We start from the raw sequence: 23,079 nt of genomic DNA, 5'->3' as shown, positions 1-23,079 counted from the left end.
ATCCCTCCATGGCTTCTGCATCAGCTCCTGCTTTCTGACCTGTTTGAGTTCCAGTCCTGACTTCCTTTGGTGATGAACAGCAGCATGGAAGTGTAAGTCAAATAAACCCTTTCCTCCCCAACTTGCTTCTTGGTCATGATGTTTGTGCAGGAATAGAAACCCTGACTAAGACAAATAGTAACAGATTTTTTTCTGTGACTCAAAGGATGAGCTTAGAGGAGTTAATATTTAGACTAAAACCTTGATGTTAAAAAACTTTGATATATTTAGCATACAATAAAGGTACTTAAAAGGACATTAGTTGGCTCTAATGAAGGGTTTGTATTTTAGAGTCTTTCCTGTCCTCCATTCATCAATCATATGCCTTTGGGTTGTTATTTCTGTGAACATTAGTTCTCATCTATTAATGGTTTCTAGGGTGAATAGAATAGTCAAGGTGGGAGACTTGTGTTACAAGCAGAGGGAACATTCTTGTGGGGTTTTCTGGAGTGTTTAGTAGGGGTGGAGAAGACTTGAAAAGGGTAGAGTTTTGAAGAAAATTATTGCCCAGGTGAACTCTGAGTTTAGCAGGATAGAAGATGAGCGAGTGAAATAGGTTCAATAAGAAGGAAAGAAGCAGCCATATTGCTATTTTAATTAGATTACTATCAAAGATAGAATGGATTGCCTGACAGATTCTGGAGGTGGTAGGTCATGGTCATGGTGGAGGGAGGTGCAGTAGGGGAGCACTGGGAGCTGTGTAAATCAAGATGGCGATGTTTTTTGACCTTAGTCTAGTTTTTATAGATGGAAGAGATTTTTTCCCTCCTTGGGTTGTGATTTCTGTATTCTTTGTTTTTTCCTCTGATAATTTTTCCAGCTTCTTTTTAAAAATTTTATCTATCTATCTATCTAATATAAGTACACCGTAGCTGTTATCAGAAATACCGGAAGAAGGCATCAGATCCCATAACAGATGGTTGTGAGCCACCACATGGTTGCTGGGAATTGAACGCAGGACCTCTGGAAGAAAAAAGTCAGTGCTTTTAACTGCTGAGCCATCTCTCCAGCCCCTAGCTTCTTTTGTTAATTAATATATGAGCAGAAAAACAAGAAGCAAACTATATAAAAAACTGCTTTCATTTTATATGGAATTGTCAAAAATTCCTACTCTGTCTTTTACCTGAAAAATGTTTGTGTATGTGTGTGTGTGTGTGTTTACTGCTTCTGTAGAGACTTTTTAAAAAGTCTCTGAGAGTCTATTTTCTGAATAAAATGATATTCAAAATAATGAAATAATCATGCTCTCCACATCATTTGATGACTTTTGTTGTTGTTGGAACTTAATATGAAGAGACTGGAAAAAATTCAGATTTGCTGAGATATTTACTCAAAGGATAGCATCTGGTGCCTGGAAGGAGTATAGATAGGGTCATTATGAATAGTGCCAGATCCCTTCACATAAGTTGGGTGAACTAGGCTGCTTTAGTGTGAAGAGATCCTTGAAAGAAGGTGGCTTCTCTTTATGAAAATCTGTGGTGTCAAGGTCTATACACCAAGAGGCAGATGATTCTCTATAATAGTCTTTGAATTATTTTAGGAACTAGAGATGTGGCTCATGTTGCCTTTTAATGTTTAATACATTTGAAGATGTTTTAGAATGCAAGTAAAAATAGACTTGGCAGACAATAAAAAAAAAGAATCAGAGATATTAACAGCTCTCTTTGAACACTATTATCTCATAATTTTGTTGTTTGTGACTAATAAATTTCCACTTCTCTCAATCTGAGCAGAGAAATAAATATGTATAGTTAACTTTACACTTCTAATGAAAAGAAACTTTGAAAAGTATTGTTTTTTTTGTCTCTCAGGTCATTTTCAGTTATGAACATTTTATATATATATATATATATATATATATATATATACACACACACACATACACACACACATATACATATATGCTATATACATCCCTGTTTAATAGTTTGTATATATGTGAATAAATAAAACACTCGACTTAGCCAGACGTGGTGGCGCATGCCTTTAATCCCAGCACTCAGGAGGCAGAGGCAGGCGGATTTCTGAGTTCGAGGCCAGCCTGGTCTACAAAGTGAGTTCCCAGACAGCCAGAGCTATACAGAGAAACCCTGTCTCGAAAAACCAAACCAAACCAAACAAACAAAAACACCCTACTTGAAACAATGATTTATGGATTTCAGATTTTTCTTTAGTGCCAGCTATAAAACACATTTTTTAATTTGCATTCCCTGTTTTGTTTTTCAAGACCATATAATATAAAGTATTTCCACAAGGTATAATTTCATATGTCACAAGGGAATGGGAAATTGCTTTTGAGTATTTGAATATCCCTTAGGATATACTTATTTTATAAATTGAGCGCTTTTTAATTTTTTAAGATTTGTTTGCTTTTGAAGGACTTGTTTTGCTTCCATTTTTGAATATTGGATATAGAACCTAGGGCTTCCCAAATGCTAGACAAGTATTCTACTCTGAGCTACACTCCAGATTCAGAACATTTTTTGTTTTGAGACTGGGTTTCTCTGTGTAGCCCTGGATGTCCTAGCACTCTGTAGACCAGGCTGTTCTAGAACTCACAGAGATCCACCTGCTTCTGCTTCCTGAGTGCTGGGATTAAAGGCTTGTGTCACCACCACCCACCTTCAAAACTTTATTTTTATAATGAAGTATTAGTTAAGTGATTTTTGTACTTTATATAAATGTATTTAATGTATATAAATGTATTCAGTCTTTTATAGTGTTGACATAGTTCTTAGGTACTAAGCTCATAATGTATTTAAGTGCTATTTTATATATATGTTTTGATTCATTCATTCTGGGTACTTTGACAGCTTATAGAGTAAAATAGGAAAGGTTATAGGGGTTTATAATAATATATCATTTATTTTTATAAATTTATTTCTAATATTACTTGGCTGCCCACAATGCATTTGGTACAGAGAAGGAAACAGTAAGTGTGGAACTTGAGCCTTGTGTACAAGTTCCTTGTCCATAATACAGATGGATATCTTTATTAGAAAGGACCCAATAGTCATTTTATGATCATTATAACTCTTCTGAAATATACATATACCCCTTTTAATATATAGATTCTTGTGGGACTCCTTCATTTAAAGACAAAGAAGGAAGACACATAGACACTAGCATCCTTGCCAAGTTTTTCACAGGAAGGATCCAGAACTTAGGTAGTTTTTTGAGCTTGTGTTCTCTTAATCACTGTGTGTTTGGCCTGTATGCCAGTTGATGTCCTTGGGCTAGATTTCTTATTTGAAAATGGTGGGGCCTGAATGAGCCAAGGAAGGATTTGACAGCAGGAGTTAACAACCTGAAGCTCTTTTTAAAAGGACACTTTTTGAGGATTCCTATCTCAAAGAAACTATATTTATGGATATTTTTGGTTTTTGTATTCAATTTAGTGTTACTGAATTAGATGAAGTCAACTATATTTATACAGCCAACATTCTAGAAATATTAGAATGCTAATGAATCATTCAGAAAACTGAGTTTCATACTACTTATTAATGAAAAAATTGGCCTGGAGTTGCTAGGAAGGCTTGAAGTGTAATGTGCCAGCTATAAACTCTCCAGTGGGAACAGGTGTTGCATGAGCTGAAATAAAATGCACTGATGCTGCTAATATGAATGATGGCTATATGCGTATATATGTGTCTCACTGCCTGCAGTGAGCAGATTGCACTTAATTATCAAGAGGAAAGAGTATGAGAAATTAATAATGAATGGATAGAAGTGATAATAAGTAGTTAAACTTAAGAAAAAGTTGCAGATAGGAGATTATGGTGAATTTTATAAGTGAAGCCAGAGAGCTAGATGATAAATATCCAGCAAGGGAAGTTGTTTTGAGACGGTTATGTTGACATCATTGTACTAGATGTATTTCTGAGAAGAGAGACAGATTTACAGAGACAAATACTTGGAAACAGTCAGAGTAATTGAGTTTGCCACAATAAGTATGTGGTTTTAGAAATGGAGAAAGTAAGAGCATTAAGCACAAATCTTACGGAAGTAAATGCTCTGGTTTTATAATAATAGGTTGTGAAGTTGGCCTGTAGTGCAGCTGTAGTGCAAAGGTACAGCATTGAGCTAGAACTCAAAAGAGCTGTTTAGTTTGTCTCCGACCTGCTCTTGTCAGCATTGCTTTCTCTTACTCTTCTCACGTCAACACATCTAGCAAGGCTCCTGTGCTGTGTGGTGCTTTTTTTTGTAGAATTCTGCCAAACAAGGAAAGGTAGATACTTTCTTAGAACATGCTGCAGATGAGACCATACATCTTGTATATTAAATTATGAATTTGGGAAATTGGTTCAAAGAGAGAGAAAACTGTGTTCTTATCTTGTGTTAATAGTGTACAAAAAATGCAAGAGTTATAAAAAATTGAAAGATGAATGATCTTCTAGTTGGAGGGGGATGGAATAAGTAAGCCCAGAATTCTTATAGATTGTATACAACTTAAAAATGTGGGGCTTGGGAGATAAAAAGACTGGAATTTTCTCCACAGAGGGAATAATTTTTGAAGGGGAATGTTTGACTTTTGAAATAGAGCACTGAGTTTCTGAAGATAATAGGAATCAAGAAAGATGACAAAGAAAGGAAGCTTTGAAGGCCTGGTATGCTACTGCATTCCTGTAATCCCAGCCTTTGGCAGGAGGAGGGAGAAGCAGGAATTCAAGGCCAGCCTTGCTACATAGAGTGCAGCTTAGCTACATGAGACCCAGTAAAAGGATAGAAAGGAGGAAACTGGAAATAAAGATGGAAAGCTGTTTAAGATTACTTTGTCAACAGTGTAGAGTCTGATAGGGTTGAAGCATTTGAAAACAGAAAACAGAAATATTGTATTTTAGAGGGAAGTGTTGATAAGTCATTGTAATTGAAATAGAAGTTTAGGAGGTGGCAGGCATGCATGGTTGGTTGGCAGCCTGGAAGAAAAAGAATACTTATAATAAGAAAGTTAATGGCTACAGTAGCCTACTTTTTAATTTTTAAAAAGATATATTCTCTTAAAATCTATATGTCTGCATGCCCCTGTGTGGATATGTGTATCCAAATGCAGGCGCTTATGCAGGCCAGAAGAGAACTTTGGGCCCTTGGATTTAGAGGCTGTCTTTTGTAAGCTACCTCACTCAAATGCTGGGAACTGAACTCTAGGGCCCTTGAAAAGTAGTGTGTACTCTTAACCAGTGAGCCATCTCTCCAGCCCTCTACTTTTGATTTTTGTCAGTCCCTTAATGAAATTCTTCTAAATAACCCTGCTTGCCTAAGGATAAACATTTGAAGGCTCAGTCCCTAACCTACTTTTGAGGGCTAGCTTTTCATTGTTCAATATGCTGATTTCTGTTTACCCAGATTATATGGTTAGCCTACACTAATTTATTTGGGAACTTTATTTGTATTTTGAACTGAAAATTGCTATAGAAAAAGCACCATGATTTAAGGGTTTTTTTGTTTGTTTGTTTGTTTTAGGATAAATACATCTTACACAATTTTTAAAAATATGCCATTTTAAGTATGATTAGTATATAATTATTTCTATCAGCTTTAAGGACAGGTTTTATTGGCAAAATTAGTAATGGTAGATTAAGATACAAAATATTATCTATGTTGCTCAGTGCTTCTTCATGATGGATCATTGAAATTATTGACCAGTTTTTAGTGATCAGTCATTGAATATAATTTGATATATGGAGTATGGTGGCTGAGAATATCTAAGACCCAGCCTATGTAAGTGACTAGTAATGATCTGAACTACTAAATTTATAGGTTTGATTATCAGCAATCAATAGGGCTTTCTCAGTGAGAATGAAAGAAAGGACACATTGTGCTCTTACCTAGTAAGAGACCAAGCAGAAGCAAAGCAGCTTTTAAGAGCTCCAATTGTAAGGTTAAAGGTTGTCTTTGTTTCTAGCTGTGGTGTTTGACCCTCCTATCTCAGTATTGCTGTAATTGTAGCTTCATATAGGTTTAATTGGTCCCATATACATTAGAACCATCTTTACTATCTCTAGCCTACTTTTCCTCCCTCCCTAACTTCCTAAATTCCTTCCTCCCTGCATTTATCTATTTATATTTATTTTCATTTTTCTGGATGAGTTTTTCTATGTAGCCTTGGCTGTCCTGGAACTTACTATGTAGACTAGGGTGGCCTTAAACTCACAGAGATCTTCCTGTCTCTCGAGTTCTAGGATCAAAGGCCTGTGCCACCACTGCCCAGCTCTGCTTTTATTTTTTTAAAAAAAACAAAAGGTGGTTTTCAGGTCTTCCTTACACATCAGTATTTTGAATTGTGTTAAAATGACATTTTTTTTTCAAGCAAAGCAGTTGGCTAATATTGGAAGTCTCAAATAGTTTGATTTGATAGTTTTCATGTTAAGTTTGGATCTTTTATTCATTGTAAATAAGGAGTTATGTAACATTTTATAACCAGAAATGTAATTGTTGTTGGTTTTGTTTTGTTTTGTTTTTTGAGACATGGTTTCTCTGTGCAGCAAAGATAGATCAGGCTGGCCTCTAACTTACAAAGATCTGCCTGTCTCCTAAGTTCTGGGATTAAAAAGGCATGTGCCATCATGCCTGGTTTAGGAATGCAACTTTTATATCTAACTTATAATAGTTAATATCTTTGTATTTTACACTTACATAACTCATCTTTACTATAGATAAACTCATTATTTGTAACATAATTTTACTGTTTTACTTTTCCACTTTGATTTTTTAATTGAAAATAGTTTTTTTACATAAAATTTCTAATTATGGTTTCCCCTTCCTCTTCTTCTCCTTCCCAATTCCCCACTCACCCTAATCCACCCCTTTTTCTCATTTCTCATTAGAATACAATCATTCTTCTAAAAAATAATAAAGATAAAATAAAAAACAAGCAAACCAGAATATGATGAAGCAAACAAATTAACAGAAGAGTCAAAGAGAAAGCACAAGATGCACATACAGAAACACACATGTTCACACACACACACACACAGAGGGTGAGAGAGAAATCCCAGAAAAACATAACACCAGAAACTGTAATATATATGCAGCAGACCTGTAAGGAGATAATAGTGCCCAGGCAAAGCATTATGAGACAAAGAACCTCCAAAAATGCCATTGAGTTAAGTTTGTGTTGATTATCTACTGCTGGGCATACAGTCTGTCTTTAAAAGTAGTTTGTACAACTATTGAGACTCCATTGGGGAAAACAAAGTTTTCCTTTACGAGCTGTTATCAAACAGAGGTACCCTCTGGATTTGGAATGGGGACTGTGTTCACTTTTCTCAGTGCTGGGACCCCTACCTTGGCTTAGATCTGTGTAGACCCAGTATGTGCTACCACTGTCTGTTGTGTTCACATGTGCTTCAGTTGCACTGGTGTTTAGAAGGCCTTGTTTCCTTGGTATTTTTCATCCCTCCTCTGGTTCTCAGAATCTTCCAACTCCTCTTCCAATAGGGTTCCCTGAGTTCTGAGGGGATGGATTTGAAGGAGATATCTCATTTAAGACTGGGTAGTCCATGATCTCCTTCTCTGCACATTTTCCTATTGTGGGAATCCTTTTTTGTCTTTAATCCTCGTAGCATGTGATACTACTTACACTAGACTAGTGATGCTGATTTTGTTTCACAACTACATGGGTTAATTTTTTTAATTAGGTATTTATTTCATTTCCATTTCCAATGCTATCCCAAAATTCCCCCATACGCTCCCCCACCCACTCCTCCACCTACCCACTCCCACTTCTTGGCCCTGGCGTTCCCCTGTACTGAGGCATATATACATGGGTTATTTTTAAAGTGACATATTGACTTTTAAACTGAGTGGCACATGTCTATAATCCCAGCACTGAGAAAGCAGAGGCAGATGGATCACTGTGAGTTTGAGGCCAGCCTGGTGTACAAAGTGAGTTTCAGGACAGCTAAGGCTACATTGAGAGAAATCCTGTCTCAAAACAACAACAACAACAACAAAAACAACAACAACGAATTTTAGGATTATATAGCATATGTTCCACATATTGTGTGTGTATGTGTTTTATTCATTAGAAGGATCTTTATAGCTATGTAATTTATCCAGATATCTTTTAGTAGGTGTGGTAATGATTTTCTAGGTATGTGTTACCATAAAATAGATTTATCGATAGCCTGCTTTTTTTTTATTGGATATTTTCTTCATTTATATTTCAAATGCTATCCCAAAAGTCCCCTATACCCTCCCCCCACCCTGCTCCCCTACCCCACTCACTCCCACTTCTTGGCCCTAGCGTTCCCCTGTACTGGGGCATATAAATTTTGCAAGACCAAGGGGCCTCTCTTCCCAATGATGGCCGACTAGGCCATCTTCTGATACATATGCAGCTAGAGACACGAGCTCTGGGGGTACTGATTAGTTGATATTGTTGTTCCACCTACAGGGTTGCAGATCCCTTCAGCTCCTTGGGTACTTTCTCTAGCTCCTCCATTGGGGGCCCTGTGTTCTATCCTATAGATGACTGTGAGCATCCACTTCTGCATTTGCCAGGCACTGGATAGCCTGCTTTCTAAGACTGTTAATTTAGAATAAAAGACACTTGAGAAATACTAGGCTACAAACTTGTGGAGATTTCTGTTTTGTTATATTATGAGGAACTACTGAGGTAATTTTGACATTAAAATAGCTCACAGATATTTGTATATTTATTTTTGTTGCTTGTTGTTTTGAGCCAAACAATCATAAGGAATTCTATTCCACCTTTGTTAAACTTGCAGAGAGGTTTTTGGCCTAGAAGAGTTACATTTGGTTCAGAGTACTGTCAGCCTGGAGTGTTTGTGCTTGTAGAGTTTGTTACTTCTGGCTGTCAGTGTCCTTAATGTAAGGCTAGCTTACAGGTTTTACTTCCATGCTTTGAAGTAGTCTAGGCGGGTTTTAGAATTATCTTTAAATATTTGTAAATGGCTCTGGCATCTGGACACTTTCTCAGGAGGCTAATAGCTCTGACAACTTTCTGTACCTTCTGTGATCATTACCACATACTGCTTCTGTTGATTTTGTCGTACCCACCAGAAGTGTATGTATTACTTGGTGTTGATGGTAATAGAATGATTATTAACTTCCCCTCCTAAGATACCAATGCTCTCAAGTTGTGCTCTTGAGTGTCTTAGGATAAGAACTTGTATTCTATTGCCTGAGGTTGTAGCCCATAAAAGGATATTTACTTAACTTTCCTTCTCTTGTTCATTGTTGCTGCTGGTGGGTGTCTGCAGGCTTCCAAGTTGGCATGTTTGCTGTAAAGAGAGTTCTTCAGCTTCAACATCATACTATTCTCAAGATGATAATTGTGCAATAGGAAGTGAAGACACACAGTTCCAGAAAAAGGTACCTTAAATGGAATTGACAGCTTGCTTTCTAAGACTGTTTCCATTTACAATGAAAGTAACCTGAGAAATACTAGGCTACAATTTCTGTTTTATTGTTAAGAGGGCTGCAGAGGTAATTCTGATATTAAGATAGCTCAGAGATACTGGTATATTTTTGTTGCTTGTATTTCAAATACTATGTGCTAAGTATGATCTATATTCAATAAAAATTACTCCCTTATTGTTGCAAAGAAATCTGCTTTTACAAATTAAAAGTTATCAGTAACGAGTATTGCATTTTTGCTGTTGGGGGCTTTGTAGATATAATTAGGTGCAGCAAATAGACATAAAGCCTGATAGTTTAGAAATCATTTATAATTTTGCTACTTCAAATTTGTCTTTTGCTTCCAAATTTCTGTATTTTGATTTAAACTACAGAAATAATCTTTGGCTGACTATAAAACAATTTTCTTTGCATATACTTATACTTATCCTAAGCCGGGCATGGTGGCGCATGCCTTTGATCCCAGCACTTGGGAGGCAGAGGCAGGGGAATTTCCGAGTTCGAGGCCAACCTGGTCTACAGAGTGAGTTCCAGGCCATCCAGGGCTACACAGAGAAACCCTGTCTCGAAAAACCAAAAAAAGGACCTTCTTGTGAATGTTCAAATGTTTTCCTGTAGATAAAGGTATACTTTTAACTAGGAACACAAATTAATATTTTGATTTCTATTACAATAAAATAAAAATGTTCTACAAGTGATTTTCTTCCTTCTCTAAGGACATATGCACATGACCTTTATCATACAGATACAGCAGAATGTATTTTTCCCTCATGAGATTTTTTGTGTTGTTCCTCAGCTGTGTGTGCATGTGCATCATGACCAACTTTTAGTTACATGTTTGGAGGTTTGAGATATAATATTTGGACTGGATTATTTAATATTTGAGTTGTATAGAATTTATATCTGAGATGGAAGATACAAACTTTGGAAAATTTATTTCTTTAAAAAGAAAACTTAAAATGTAATGCTTTTATTCACAATCAGAAGAATTTGTCTCTAACTTCACTTTGATGAGATATTTACATACCAAATGTTACAAAAACATTTTAAGTAAGCATTAAGTGGGGGGAATTCTCAGCAAACATTTCAATATTTTGTATGTGCTAGATAAGCTCAGGTTTAAAAAAGGCAACGTGAACTTTGTTTCTATGAAATGTGTATTTTATAAAACACATTTAAAGACACAGCTATAGAAAATATTAATAAGTGTGTCAAAAGATAGATGAAACAAAAACATATATATTCCAAGCAATTATGGAAGTCTCCCTTGGTGTCTGGTATATAATACTTCATATAGGATGTGTTTATTAAGCTATCAGATGAGGGTTTTAAAGTCACATATTTCTATTTTAAGTATGGTGAAAAGGAGAGGGATGGAAGGCGATAGAAAATAAACATGTAAACGAAGTTGAGAATCAAATGTATATAAGACTGGTTTATGGCAAAGAAGGAGATAGTTTTGCTAACTGCATTTATTTATTTATTTACTTACTTACTTACTTATTTATACAAAATAATTTTACCAGTCATTTCTTTGTTACCATGTAGAATGAAAGAGAGGAACCTAGTAATGCTGAGCTATCAGGAAAATCAAATTCCTATTTAACTATATCTCCAGAAGGAAATAAACTAAAGGATGACTACACTATGGATGTACAAGTAAGCTATAGTTTGCCTTTGCTTTTAATAATATACCTTATGGTTTTGGGTTTTTTTGTTTTTGTTTTTTGCACAGTAATAGATACCTTTGTTTAGTCATGTTATATATTGTTAATTTTCTTCACTGTAAAGAACCATATAATAGAATGTAAAATTATTCACATGTTAATAGTAGTATAGATTTTGTGAAGATGTAAAATTAAAGATTTAATAATAAATACAGCTATTTTCTTAGAGGTAAAATTTTAATGCAAATATTTCTTCCTAAGTTCTATTTTTCTTGGCTCATTATAATATATATTTTCTGATTTTTAGAAACCAAATCCCTTTTTGATCTGCTTTATGTTGCAGCAGAAGTAGTTGTATGTAGCACATAGAACATTCTTGAAAGCAGTATTTAAATTTACATAGTATATGAAGTTAAAAGAATGCATTAAAATGGTTTCTGCCATTTTTTTTTCATTCTAAGAATTGTTTTCAAATTTATGTACCTGAAATATGGCAGTTATTAAAATCATGAATAAATACTATAAGCCTAGTAGAATGCTGATATATTTAGAAAACATTTAATCTATAAGGTTGAAAGAACTAGGGATGTTTGATATGGAGACAGAAAGATTAAGAAAAACCAAAACATTTTACAGATTAAAAATGTTCATCTTGGGACTGGAGAGATGGTTCAGTGGTTGAGATCACTGACTGCTCTTCCAGAGGTCCTGAGTTCAATTCCCAGCAACCACATGGTGGCTCACAACCATTTGTAATAGGACCCAGTGCCCTCTTCTGGTGTGTCTGAAGACAGCTGCAGTGTACTCATACACATAAAATAAACAATTCTTTAAAAAATGTTCACCTCAGAATGAAAGAGTTTCATTTAATTAGATTTTGGAAAATATTTGCCAAAGACTTAGGTATAGACTAAAAAGCTACTATCTGTTGCCTTTCCAATTACACAACTATCTTAAAGCTCATGTAATTGAAGTCTAGAACAGTGGTTCTCAGACTTGGGATTGATTCCCCCATAGGGGTTACATATCAGATATTTATTATGATTCATAACAGTAGTAGTAAAATAATTTTATATGAAGTAGTAGTAAAATAATTTTATGGTTAGGGGGACACCAAAACATGAGGAACTGTATTAAAGGATTGCAGTATTAGAAGGTTAAGAACCACTGCTCTAGTAGCTTTTATCTCAAATGTTTTGAAATTTTGTGGAATCTCTTATTCTGCTGTTGTTTAGCATAGTAGTCATTAGGTCCTTTGGTTATTGAGCATTTGAAATGTGGCTGATTGGTAAGATTTACTGTTAAGTACAAAATACATGTTGAACTTGAAGGACTTAGGTTTTAAAAAGAATGCAAAATACCACTGTTTTAAAAATTTAAAGCCTGGCAGTGGTGGCGCACACCTTTAATCCCAGCACTTGGGAGGCAGAGGCAGGCGGATTTCTGAGTTCGAGGCCAGCCTGGTCTACAGAATGAGTTCCAGGACAGCCAGGGCTACACAGAGAAACCCTGTCTTGGGAAAAGAAAAAGAAAAAAAAATTGAATATATGCTGAAATAATACAGTATTTGATGATGTCTTTTCCTGAAGATTTTCTATCTTTAAAAACAAGCCATTGTTATTTGTAAAAATTTTACTGCTACTAGTTCTCCAAATGACTATAATTTGATCATACTGTTGACATTGTCTTGTGACTTCTTCTAACCCAAACTGACTTACCTATTTTTCAAGGCCCATTTCATATAGTCTGTAATAGTTCATAGTTTTTTTCTTTCCTTGACCTTGTTGTGAATTTTTCTCACTTGTTATCCTTTGTTACACTTTTAAGTGCATTGTGTGCTAAATACTGGGACTTAAAATCGAGAGAACATTCTCCTTACTTAATACATTTATATTATAATTGAAAGCAAGAGGAAGATTTATAATACCACTTGACTGTTATGGATGCTGTGATGAGACTGAATAGAGAATAGTGGAAGCAGAATGGGAAGGAGCAGGCAAATTCTTTTATCACTGGAGCTGATAAAGGTTTTCAGATCTAAGGGGTGAATGACCTAGAACATTTAGGATTGGAAGAAAAGCAAATTCTTTATTGTGTTGTAATACTTGTACATATCTTATATTGTTACTTGTTGATGCACACTTTTTCATAAACTCTTTAGGGATAAAAGAACTGTATCATACCATTTTATATATTTACATAGGCTTCCTTAGTTACTAATAGTACAGTATTAAATAGAAATGGAGTTAACTTGTAGGACCTGATACAGCTGTGTCTGCTAATGTATGAAAAATGTGCAGGTTCTGTATTAGAATATGAAATAAAATTCTAAGGGTAGTAATGATGGAAGAAAGGATTTGTGTGTGTAAAAGTATTTCGTTCATAAGTAATATTCTTTCTTTAGTGCTAGAGAATTAAACCTATGATAGCAGTCTATGTATATTAAGCACTTTACCATTGGACTAAATCCTCTTAGATTATTAACATCATATTGTCATTTTTCAGCTTTCTATGAACTTCTTCCCATCAGAAGTAACTTACTAATCTTAACATTTAACATAACCTTTTAAAAAACAGGATTTGGAAACAACGAAGTTAAGCCTCCCTGTGGTTGAAGCACTCCCTACAGTTGATTTGCATGAAGAGTCTTCCAGTGTAGTTGTAGGCAGTGAAACCATTGAAAACAGTTCCAGTTCATCTACCTCAGAAAGGACTCCAGTCTCAGAGCTTGAGTAAGTCATTATGAAGGAGGATGGAGGTGGGGGAGGAGCACACAGCAAATTAGAAACATTTCTTAATAAAACACCATTGTAGACTCATATTTGATATTTGGGGTGGATAGAAGTTATAATTTATTGTATCAATGTCTTATTTGTGTATGTTGAATATAATCTTAATAGTGAGCTTATTTATTCTGCTCAGTAGATGAATAGAATAGATTATAGCCTACCATGAATTTCTACATTGCATAGGTTCTACTTAGAGAAATTATACATTTAAAACAAATGATTTGTATAGTTATTCAAAAATCAAATGTCAATTTATATCCATCAAGTGTTACTGGCATTCCAGTAATAGCCATGTTTTTGTGTGACTAGCTACCTTTTTGTAACTTAATAACATTTGAAATATTTAAGCTTATGTTATCCTTAGTTCTCTCAGTTCTGTGCTTCTGAGTTACTTAAGTTGTAACACAGAGAGCAAAGTCAAACACCCTCTCTTAATACTCATTAAGTATTTACTTTATTGTGAAAATTAGTAATAGTAAGAAGGTAACAGAGTATTTGACTCAGTAAGAATTAAGTGCTACTTTATTGCCACTTTAAAAAATCTTTTTACTGCAATACAGTCAGGTTTTGAATATCTGTACTCCTCCAGAATGTAAGGGACTGGGCTGATGGAGTTTTGCACAAAGATGGTATCATTTGAGAATGTTGCTCAGTTAAGGAAAAGGGAACAGAATGCATGTTGGAAAAAGTCTAGATAGTATTTCAGAAGCTAATTAAGATCAGAATACATTTATCTTAACAGTATGTTCTTATTCTCCCATTTTATTAAAAATTATTGATTGGAAAAAAATTAAATTAAATTAAATTGAAAAAAAAATCCTGAAAAACTGGGATTAGGGGCTGTCCTAAAAGCTGTGACCTGTACATGGCATATGTTCTACTAGCTGGGCTATCTGGTCTGGCCTCAGCAGGAGAGAAGTACCTAGCTTTGCAGAGACTTGAAGTGCCAAGTTGGAGGGGTTACTCTGCTGCTCAGAGGAGAAGGGAATTGGGAAGGAGGAAGGGGGAAAGATTGTGGGAGGGAGTGACTAAGAGGGGGGCAGTGAGTGGGATATAAAGTGAATAAGTAAAAAAGTAAAATTAAAAAAATTTGATTGGAAAATTATAAGTAAGGGAAGAAAAATATTGAAATATTGACACATTTTTAATAGTAAAATTGTAAAAGTGCAGTAAAGCGTCACTGAAGTAGCTCGAAATAATTGGTAGATTTTGCTAATTCCAACAGTATTGATTCAATAGCTGCAGAAATCAAATATTAGGAAGATACTCTTAGAAAAAAAGTTTTTATTTTTATCAGGCCAAATATTCATTTAATATTTTGTTTTATAAAATTCTGTAGTGTTTTAGGTGAAGGAACACCCATAGATCAGTCAACAGTTGATTGTTCATGGTTTAAAGTAAATAGCTCAGTCTGGCCTTGACCTCTCAGTCCTCCTGTTTGGCCTCTTAGATACTGGGATTAAAAGCATGTGCCATTGTGCCCAATTTAATAATAATTCTTGAGTTGGACAGTGGTGGCGCACGCCTTTAATCCCAGCACTCGGGAGGCAGAGGCTGGTGGATTTCTGAGTTCGAGGCCAGCCTGGTCTACAGAGTGAGTGCCAGGACAGCCATGGCTACACAGAAAAACCGTGTCTCGAAAAACCAAAAAATAAAATAAAATAAAATAATAATCCTTGAAAACATTCTGTAGATCTTCAAACATTCTTTTTTCTTGGTTTATGTTTCAACATTGTTATTAGAATTTAAATGTATATTAAGTCTACTAAATCACTGGCTTATCATTTTTTCTTTCCTCATTTAGTGAAGTAGAAAAGTCTGGTACTTTATCTATAGCCAAGCCAGGTGAAGTGGAGCAGCCTGAAGCTGACTGTGATGCTGGGGAGGCTCCTGATGCAGATGCTTCAGTGGAACAACCTGCTTTTGTCAGTCCACCAGAGAGGTGGGTATCAATAGTTCTTTGAACTGTGGTTCTTTTTGCTTTTTTATCATGAAAGTGTCTTTTTGTGTAGACCACCCAGGCTAACGTGGAACTTTATGGGTAACCCAGGCTTGCCTCAATCATAGGCTCCTCCTGTCTCAGCCTTCCAAATGCTGGAATTAGAGGCCTGCACTACCACATCGGATTAGTGATAAGATTCTGTAATAACCACAATGTGATTTTTTTTAAAAAAGTTGTTTGCTGCAAGCTTCATTCCACTTTTATTACTGGAATTTTATCTCTTTGTGCTTCTGTTTAGGTGTACCTTGGGTGTGGTAATCACATTGTATGAAAATTTGCTATCCAGCTAAAATATGTTTAATATATCTTTTGCTTTTATATAGCCTTGTTGGCCAGCATATAGAGAATGTGTCATCTTCACACGGCAAAGAAAAAGTAACAAAATCAGAATTTGAATCAAAAGTTTCAGTGAGTGAGCAAGACCATGGTGATCCGAAGTCTGCATTGAACACTTCAGATACTTTAAAAAATGAGGTTAGTGTGTGACTTTGGCTAACTAGTGTTCTGTTATGTAACTTACTTTAGTAGTGCAATCTTGAAAATAAAATGCTAAACATATTTCTTATAAAATTAGGGACTTTAGTCATAAAACTGATGAACTCTGTGTCTATGTATAGCAGGTAGTCACCTCATGATACACTGCCGAGTGTTTATGTATAACGGTGTTCTGGAATGGAGTCTCTTGGGTTTTATATATAATCACATGACTTTCTGCCCACCATCAGCTCTTTGGGACAATATAAGTAAAATCCTGCTTAAGCGGTGTTATTGATCTGTACAGATGCTACAACCATTAAATTGAAGAATAGTATTTAATTCAGTGAGAACAAATATATTCTGCTCAGCTAGAATATTTTAAGGGCACATTTTTGGTTTCTTTACTTACATGCAAGGTACAACTGAATGCTAAACTACTGTCTTGAAACTATTCTTCCAATAAAGTTGGACTTTATTATAGTGAAGCAGTTGTCTTTATTCTTTGTGAAGACCTTGGTAAAAAAAAAGTTCCCAAGGGAACCTTTTACCCAACAATTTAGGATCCCCCTCTGGTAAGAAATAACTAAGTGAAAGATGTTTTTCATCAAGTTGAAAGCAAAATAAATAGAATGAAAGAATAATGTAAAATGCCAAGCACACCTTTTTATTTATTCCTTTTAGTTTGAGATGTTCCGTTCCTTTCAATGAATTTTCACTTGACCTTCCTAACTTAAATTACAGAGCTTTATATATTCATAGGACTAGCTTTGTGTGTCTGTGGCTTCCTAGAAACACAGGAACTCAGTGTTTTCTAGTCTGGTATTATAAAAGAACTCATTTTAATTTTCCCAGTGGAACCAGATCAAGAGCCGTTAAGGTTCAATTGTCAGATATCACACCCATAAGTAAAAGTAGGCAGACATTAAAGCATGTCTCCTTTGGCAGCTAGCTGTCTTAAATTTACTTGTCTCAACTGTTAACCAACTACAGTACCCAAGGCCTTAGACTGTGAGCCTGTGATAATAGGTAGAAGAATGAAATTTTAATTAAAATGTAATTACTTCCTGAACAAATTAATATCCTAAAAAGGTTGTCAGAAATAACACATGAGTATCCAGTTCAGAATAATTCTGCCTAGTTAAGTTCATGTAAACCAGTTTGCTTTCTAATACAATTAGATCTTTGCAGCATCCATTATTGAAAAGCTTTAGTTTTGTTTTGTTTCTGTAATGTACAGATAGTTGAACCATGAAATGAATAGGCAAGTGAATTATTCTGCTTAAGAAAAAAAAATAGTGTAGCTAGTTACAGCTCCTCTTCAGATAATGCTATCATGCATTTGATGGTTTAAAAATGATCATTTCAAGACAGTCTGTGATGACTTCTGTGCCTTCATTTAGCTTTTTTTTTAAATGATAATAAATACTTTCTTTATTTACATTTCAAATGTTATCCCCTTTCCTGGTTTCTCTTCCAAAAACCCCCTATCCCCTCCCCACTCCCCCTGTTCCTCAACCCACCCACCCACTCCCACTTCCTGGCCCTGGCATTCCCCTACATGGGGGCATAGAGCCTTCACAGGACCAAAGGCCTCTCCTCCCATTGATGACCGACTAGGCCATCCTCTGCTGCATAGCTAGAGCCATGAGTCCTACCTTGTGTACTCTTTGGTTGGTGGTTCATTCAGCTTTTTATTTGTCTTGTTAGTGCTTGATATAGTTATTTTCTTACAATTTTTCATTTGAGGGATATTCATTTTTCTGATTACCCTATATTAGAAGTAGTGCTGCACTATGGAATTATACACATTTTTACTGACATTGCACATGGTGAGGAATTAGTAGGTATGTACATCTTGCTAATACTTTTTGGTTTTTCGAGACAGGGTTTCTCTTTGTAGTCCTAGCTGACCTGGAACTCACTTTATAGACCAGGCTGGCCTTGAATTCAGAGATCCATCTGCCTCTGCCTCCCAAATGCTGGGATTAAAGGCGTGCGCCACCATGCTCAGCTTTTTTTTAGATGTATTTATTGTTTTATGTATGTTTTATTTATTGTATGTACACTGTAGCTGTCTTCAGACACACCGGAAGAGGGCATCAGATCTCATTACGGATGGTTGTGAGCCACCATGTGGTTGCTGGGATTTGAAATCAGGACCTTCAGAAGAGCAGTCAGTGCTCTTAACCACTGAGCCATCTCTCCCGTGCCGCTAATACTGTATTTTAAGACTCCTTCAGCAATCTGATAGAATCCCCATGATGCATTAGATATGTAACACTTTGCCCAGAGTATCACACTATAACCGCCATCAAATTGGTATTATTTATGTCTCTGATTTTCATAGCTTCTTGTGAGCATTTTATGACTGCATTTTCTTTTTGTTAAATTTATTGCTTCTACTCCTTTTGCTGCTTATTGATTTTCAGTTAATTTTTACACCCACTCGTTTGTTCGTTGAATGCACTCAAGGCTTGTTTCACCCGGCTACTGTCTTCATTTTATTTTTACATTTTGTATAACAAGTGCATCAAAGCTTTAAAAGTGCATCCAGACAGCCATATTGTTTTCTTTTGTAAATTCTTTTGCCCGCATGTAACACAATTTCTGTATGCTTTTAAAGCGTAAGGTCTTGGGGCTTTTAAAATAACATTTTAAATATCCACTTTAAAGCTTGTATGCATAGGATACTTGTTACTGATTTTGTAAAAGCAATATGCTACATCTGAAATGACTATTTTAATCAGTAAGTAAGTATATTTAAGGTGGTTGTACTGCAAGTGTACACACACTTTCTCTCTGGTTGAGTAGTCAATTTAAGATACAGCATTCTGTTTGTTTTGTTTTTAAAATAAGTTATGTTTATATTACTAACATAATTTTTTAGTGCTTAAAGTTAGTTTTTATATTAACTTGAATTTTAAATAAATCACTATTTCATTTTAAATAGTATTCATTATAAAATTACATTTTTATTTAGTTTTAAAGAAGCATGTGTGCTCACCTTTGTTGTTATTATTATTTTTTGTGGGGGGCATTTCTTTCAGAGCTCTGATTATACAAAACCAGGAGAAGCTGACCCTACATCTGTCACAAGTCCGAAAGATCCAGAAGATATACCAACGTTTGATGAGTGGAAGAAGAAAGTTATGGAGGTAGAGAAAGAAAAAAGTAAGACAGCATTGGGATTCTTTTAATTTAAAAAAAAAAAATTATTTGGGGGGATGGTTTAACTATGTGTTTTCTCTTTCTAATTATAAAACAACCTTTCTAAAAACTTGTTCAAAGATATACCACATTGCTGCTGATTACACTGCCATTTACTGGTGGTATACAGTTTTAATATTAATTAAAATCTATTGTTAGAAGTTATCTACTGATAGTAAAATAAGAAAGAGTGATAATATCACTCCCAATATATGGGGGAAAAACTTGGACATGGAAAGGTCAGTTAGAAAGCTTTAAACCGTTTGCATAATAATTCTGAAATAAGAATTCTTAATGTTGGGATTCAAAGAAAAAAGAATAAAACATAAAACCAACAAGGCAGTATTCTCATGGTAAATCTTTATGTTCTGGTATTAGACGTACCTCAGGAAATGTGAATTTTTATTCCAGGTGTTTTAAAACATTTTGAATTTCTAGTTTGTTAGTTTTGAGATAGAATCTCTGTATGTAACTTTGGTTGGCCTTGATGTAACTGTGAATACAAGGCTGGCTTCAAACTCATGCCAATCCTCTTTGTGTGGCATCTCAAATGCTGGGATTATGAGCATGTGCCACCATGTCTGCCTTGGATTTCTCATGTATTTTAAAGCTGTGTTTTTAGGAATTAAAACCTATTCCTTTCTGGAAAGTGCCTGTTACTTTTGAGATGATTGTGTTGCTAGGGGCCAAGGATGTACTTTCGATCATAATCATCTATGTGTTTATAATAAGGTTTGTCTACAGGTCAGTCGTTGCATCCGTCTTCTAATGGAGGTCTACACGCCACAAAAAAGGTCCAGAAAAATAGAAATAATTATGCCTCTGTGGAGTGTGGTGCCAAAATTTTGGCAGCTAATCCAGAAGCCAAGGTACCTTTTGTTTTTTTTATAAAAAATATAAGAAACTAGTGACTTTATTAAAAGCAGACAGTGGTTGACAGTAACTGTTACAATGTGAATTATTTTTTAACTTTATTAACTAATATGAGATTATGCTTTTAAATATTTTATAGTGTCAAATTTTTGTTACATTAGTTGATCACATTACAGCTTTAAAAATCATTTAATAATCTATGCAGCTTTAAAAATAGCTCCTGAAAAGTTATTTTCCTTTATAATGGCATTGTAAGTTTTAAAAGGACAAATTGATATAAGGCTAATTTAATGCTGCAGCCTTAACTAGTAAATTTTAACTAGTTTATTTTTTTTCCCCACACGTAGTCTATCTTAGGCTCATTTTAAAAGTCAAAGTACAGGAATTCCCCAAAATTTTGAATTGAAATATTTTTAAACTTCTCTTTATTTTCTTTGCCTCTTGAAATAGAGCACATCTGCTATTCTTATAGAAAATATGGACCTTTATATGCTGAATCCTTGCAGCACTAAAATCTGGTAAGTAAATAAAATTTTACAAAGTATATTTTATACATGAACATCTTTATTGGGGTAAGACTGATATATCTGTGTAATTTAATAAGCATTTATGATTGATCAATATGGATATTACCCCCAAATTAAGAACAAGATGCCTTTTCTTTTAAGGAGATAGAAATGTTAATAGTGACAGGTCTGGTCAAAAGTACTGTTGGACGGGTTGTCTACAAAGAGAAGAGAAAGGAGAATTCTTAGAAGAGGTCGTTTCTGGGCTGAATCTTAAAGGGCCCATAGGAAGTAGCAGATGATGGAGTCACCGTGTTTTAATAGGACCATATCTCTTCTGGATGACTATGTAGAAGCAGTTTAGTTGTGACAAGAAGGTACAGTTAGAGTAGTGAGATGACGAGGCTGGAGCATTAATCTAGCTGTCTAGCTACAATTAGACCATTTAGTACTGCATGTACTCAGCTTAACAGTGTGCATGCATCTCTCTCCCTCTCCCTCTCTGCCTCTCTCCTTCTCTCCTCTCCTTCTCTCCTTCTCTCCCTCTCCACACACACACACACACACACACACACACACACACACATTTGCATGATGTGCTTGTATGTGGGAGTACATGTTTTCTTGTGCGGATGGAGGCCTGCTGTGTCTTCTTTGATCACTCTTCTCTTCACTTTCCATGTTGAGGCAGGGTCTCTCACCTGAGCCCAGAGTTTGCTGATCCCACTAGTCTAGTTAGCTGGCTTGCTCCAGGAGTTTCCTGGGATCACTGGCAGCTGTTGCCCTCACTCAGCTTTTACCTTGGTGCTGGGGATCTAAACAGTTGTCCTCAAACTTGACTAGCAAGCACTTTTTCGCTGAGCATTCTCCAGTTTTACAGTTTGCAAGTTTTGTTTTAAAGACAGGTAGGCTAACATTTATAAAGACGTGACATTATCTCATTAGCATTTCAAGAAAGCTTATCTTCAAAGAATGGCCTCTACAAGAACATTCAGTTGAAGCAGAGAAATGAGGTGGAAGACTATCGTCATAGCTTCAGTTTGAAATCATAACCTTGAGCTAAATAATTTCAGTTTGAGTATGGAAGAGAGGAATATATCTGAAAGAGATTTAAACAGGTAAAAATGACAGTGCTCAGTAATTACGAATATAGAAGAGAAAGACATCTAAGAAATACTCTCTTACTTCGGTTCCACTGCTTTATAAATCTTTTAATGAATACTATAGACAGGAACAATTTGTGGGGGAGTTAATACACTTTTATTACACTGTTTTGTGTTCAAAAGTTCATGTTTAAAAGCCAGTTGAGGGAGCTGGCAAGCTAGCTCAGAGGTTAGGAGTGCTTACTGTATTTTCAGAAAACCCAGGGTTGGTTTCCACAACTCAGTCTTACAGATCTTCATATCTAATAGGGCAACGTTCCGTACATTAGGACTTGTGATGTTTTTTGGTACCTCTGATTGATTACTATTATTTTTAGACTTTCCTTGTTTCATTCCTGATTTCAATATGGAGATTTTATTTGAGATTGTTTTGAATCTTTAAATGACAGATACTGAGTTTTACTACCAGTAAAACAAGGTTCATCCTTATTGTTTAACGCACTTAACCTTTTTCCGTTTATCGTTTCTGAAATGTGTTCCTCAGCACTTTTTTATTACTATTGTAAGCACCTCTTTCAAACTGTTAGATAAAGAGGTGCATTTGACTTACACATTTATATGTATTTATATATATGTAATGCAGAGACAGAGAGAGAGAGAGAGAGAGAGAGAGAGAGAGAGAGAGAGAAAGACATCTACCTCCTTGTATTTTTTATTGATAATTTAGAAACCAAGGGGTTTCTCTATGTGGAAATTCTATATAGTGCTCCTATAAAATAATATTTCAAAAATTTCTAATTCTCCTTATCACATTTTACCTTTTTTAAAAATTTTTTTTATTATTTTTTTAATACTTTTTATCACATATTTTCCTCAATTACATTTCCAATGCTATCCAAAAAGTCCCCAATACACTCCCCCTCACCCACCCACCCCCACCCCTTGGCCCTGGCATTCCCCTGTACTGGGGCATATAAAGTTTGCAAGTCCAATGGGCCTCTCTTTCCAGTGATGGCCGACTAGGCCATCTTTCGA

General features: G+C 35.3%; 1 protein-coding gene across 7 annotated transcripts in view; it reads left to right on the top strand.

The window, feature by feature from the left end:
- The window catches only part of Suco (SUN domain containing ossification factor), a 62,290-nt gene that overhangs the window by 5,117 nt on the left and 34,094 nt on the right, over positions 1–23,079 (top strand). For 4 of the 7 annotated variants that reach the window (XR_003836497.1, XM_029476813.1, XM_029476805.1 and 1 more), the window contains exons 2-9: positions 9,264–9,375; positions 10,969–11,079; positions 13,665–13,819; positions 15,681–15,818; positions 16,202–16,352; positions 19,403–19,526; positions 20,295–20,431; positions 20,886–20,953. Coding sequence is in view for 6 of the 7 variants with exons in the window: in XM_029476813.1 (XP_029332673.1) it covers positions 9,264–9,375; positions 10,969–11,079; positions 13,665–13,819; positions 15,681–15,818; positions 16,202–16,352; positions 19,403–19,526; positions 20,295–20,431; positions 20,886–20,953 (996 nt within the window). In the remaining variant the exon portion in view is untranslated. The remainder of the gene's footprint in view (positions 1–9,263; positions 9,376–10,968; positions 11,080–13,664; positions 13,820–15,680; positions 15,819–16,201; positions 16,353–19,402; positions 19,527–20,294; positions 20,432–20,885; positions 20,954–23,079) is intronic. The other 3 variants (XM_021155061.2, XM_021155012.2, XM_029476817.1) reach the window with 1 other exon arrangement.

Source organism: Mus caroli, chromosome 1 (assembly GCF_900094665.2).
Source record: "Mus caroli chromosome 1, CAROLI_EIJ_v1.1, whole genome shotgun sequence".
NCBI lineage: Eukaryota > Metazoa > Chordata > Mammalia > Rodentia > Muridae > Mus > Mus caroli.
Note: the sequence above shows the minus strand (reverse complement) of the source record. Positions and strands in the feature narration are given on the sequence as shown.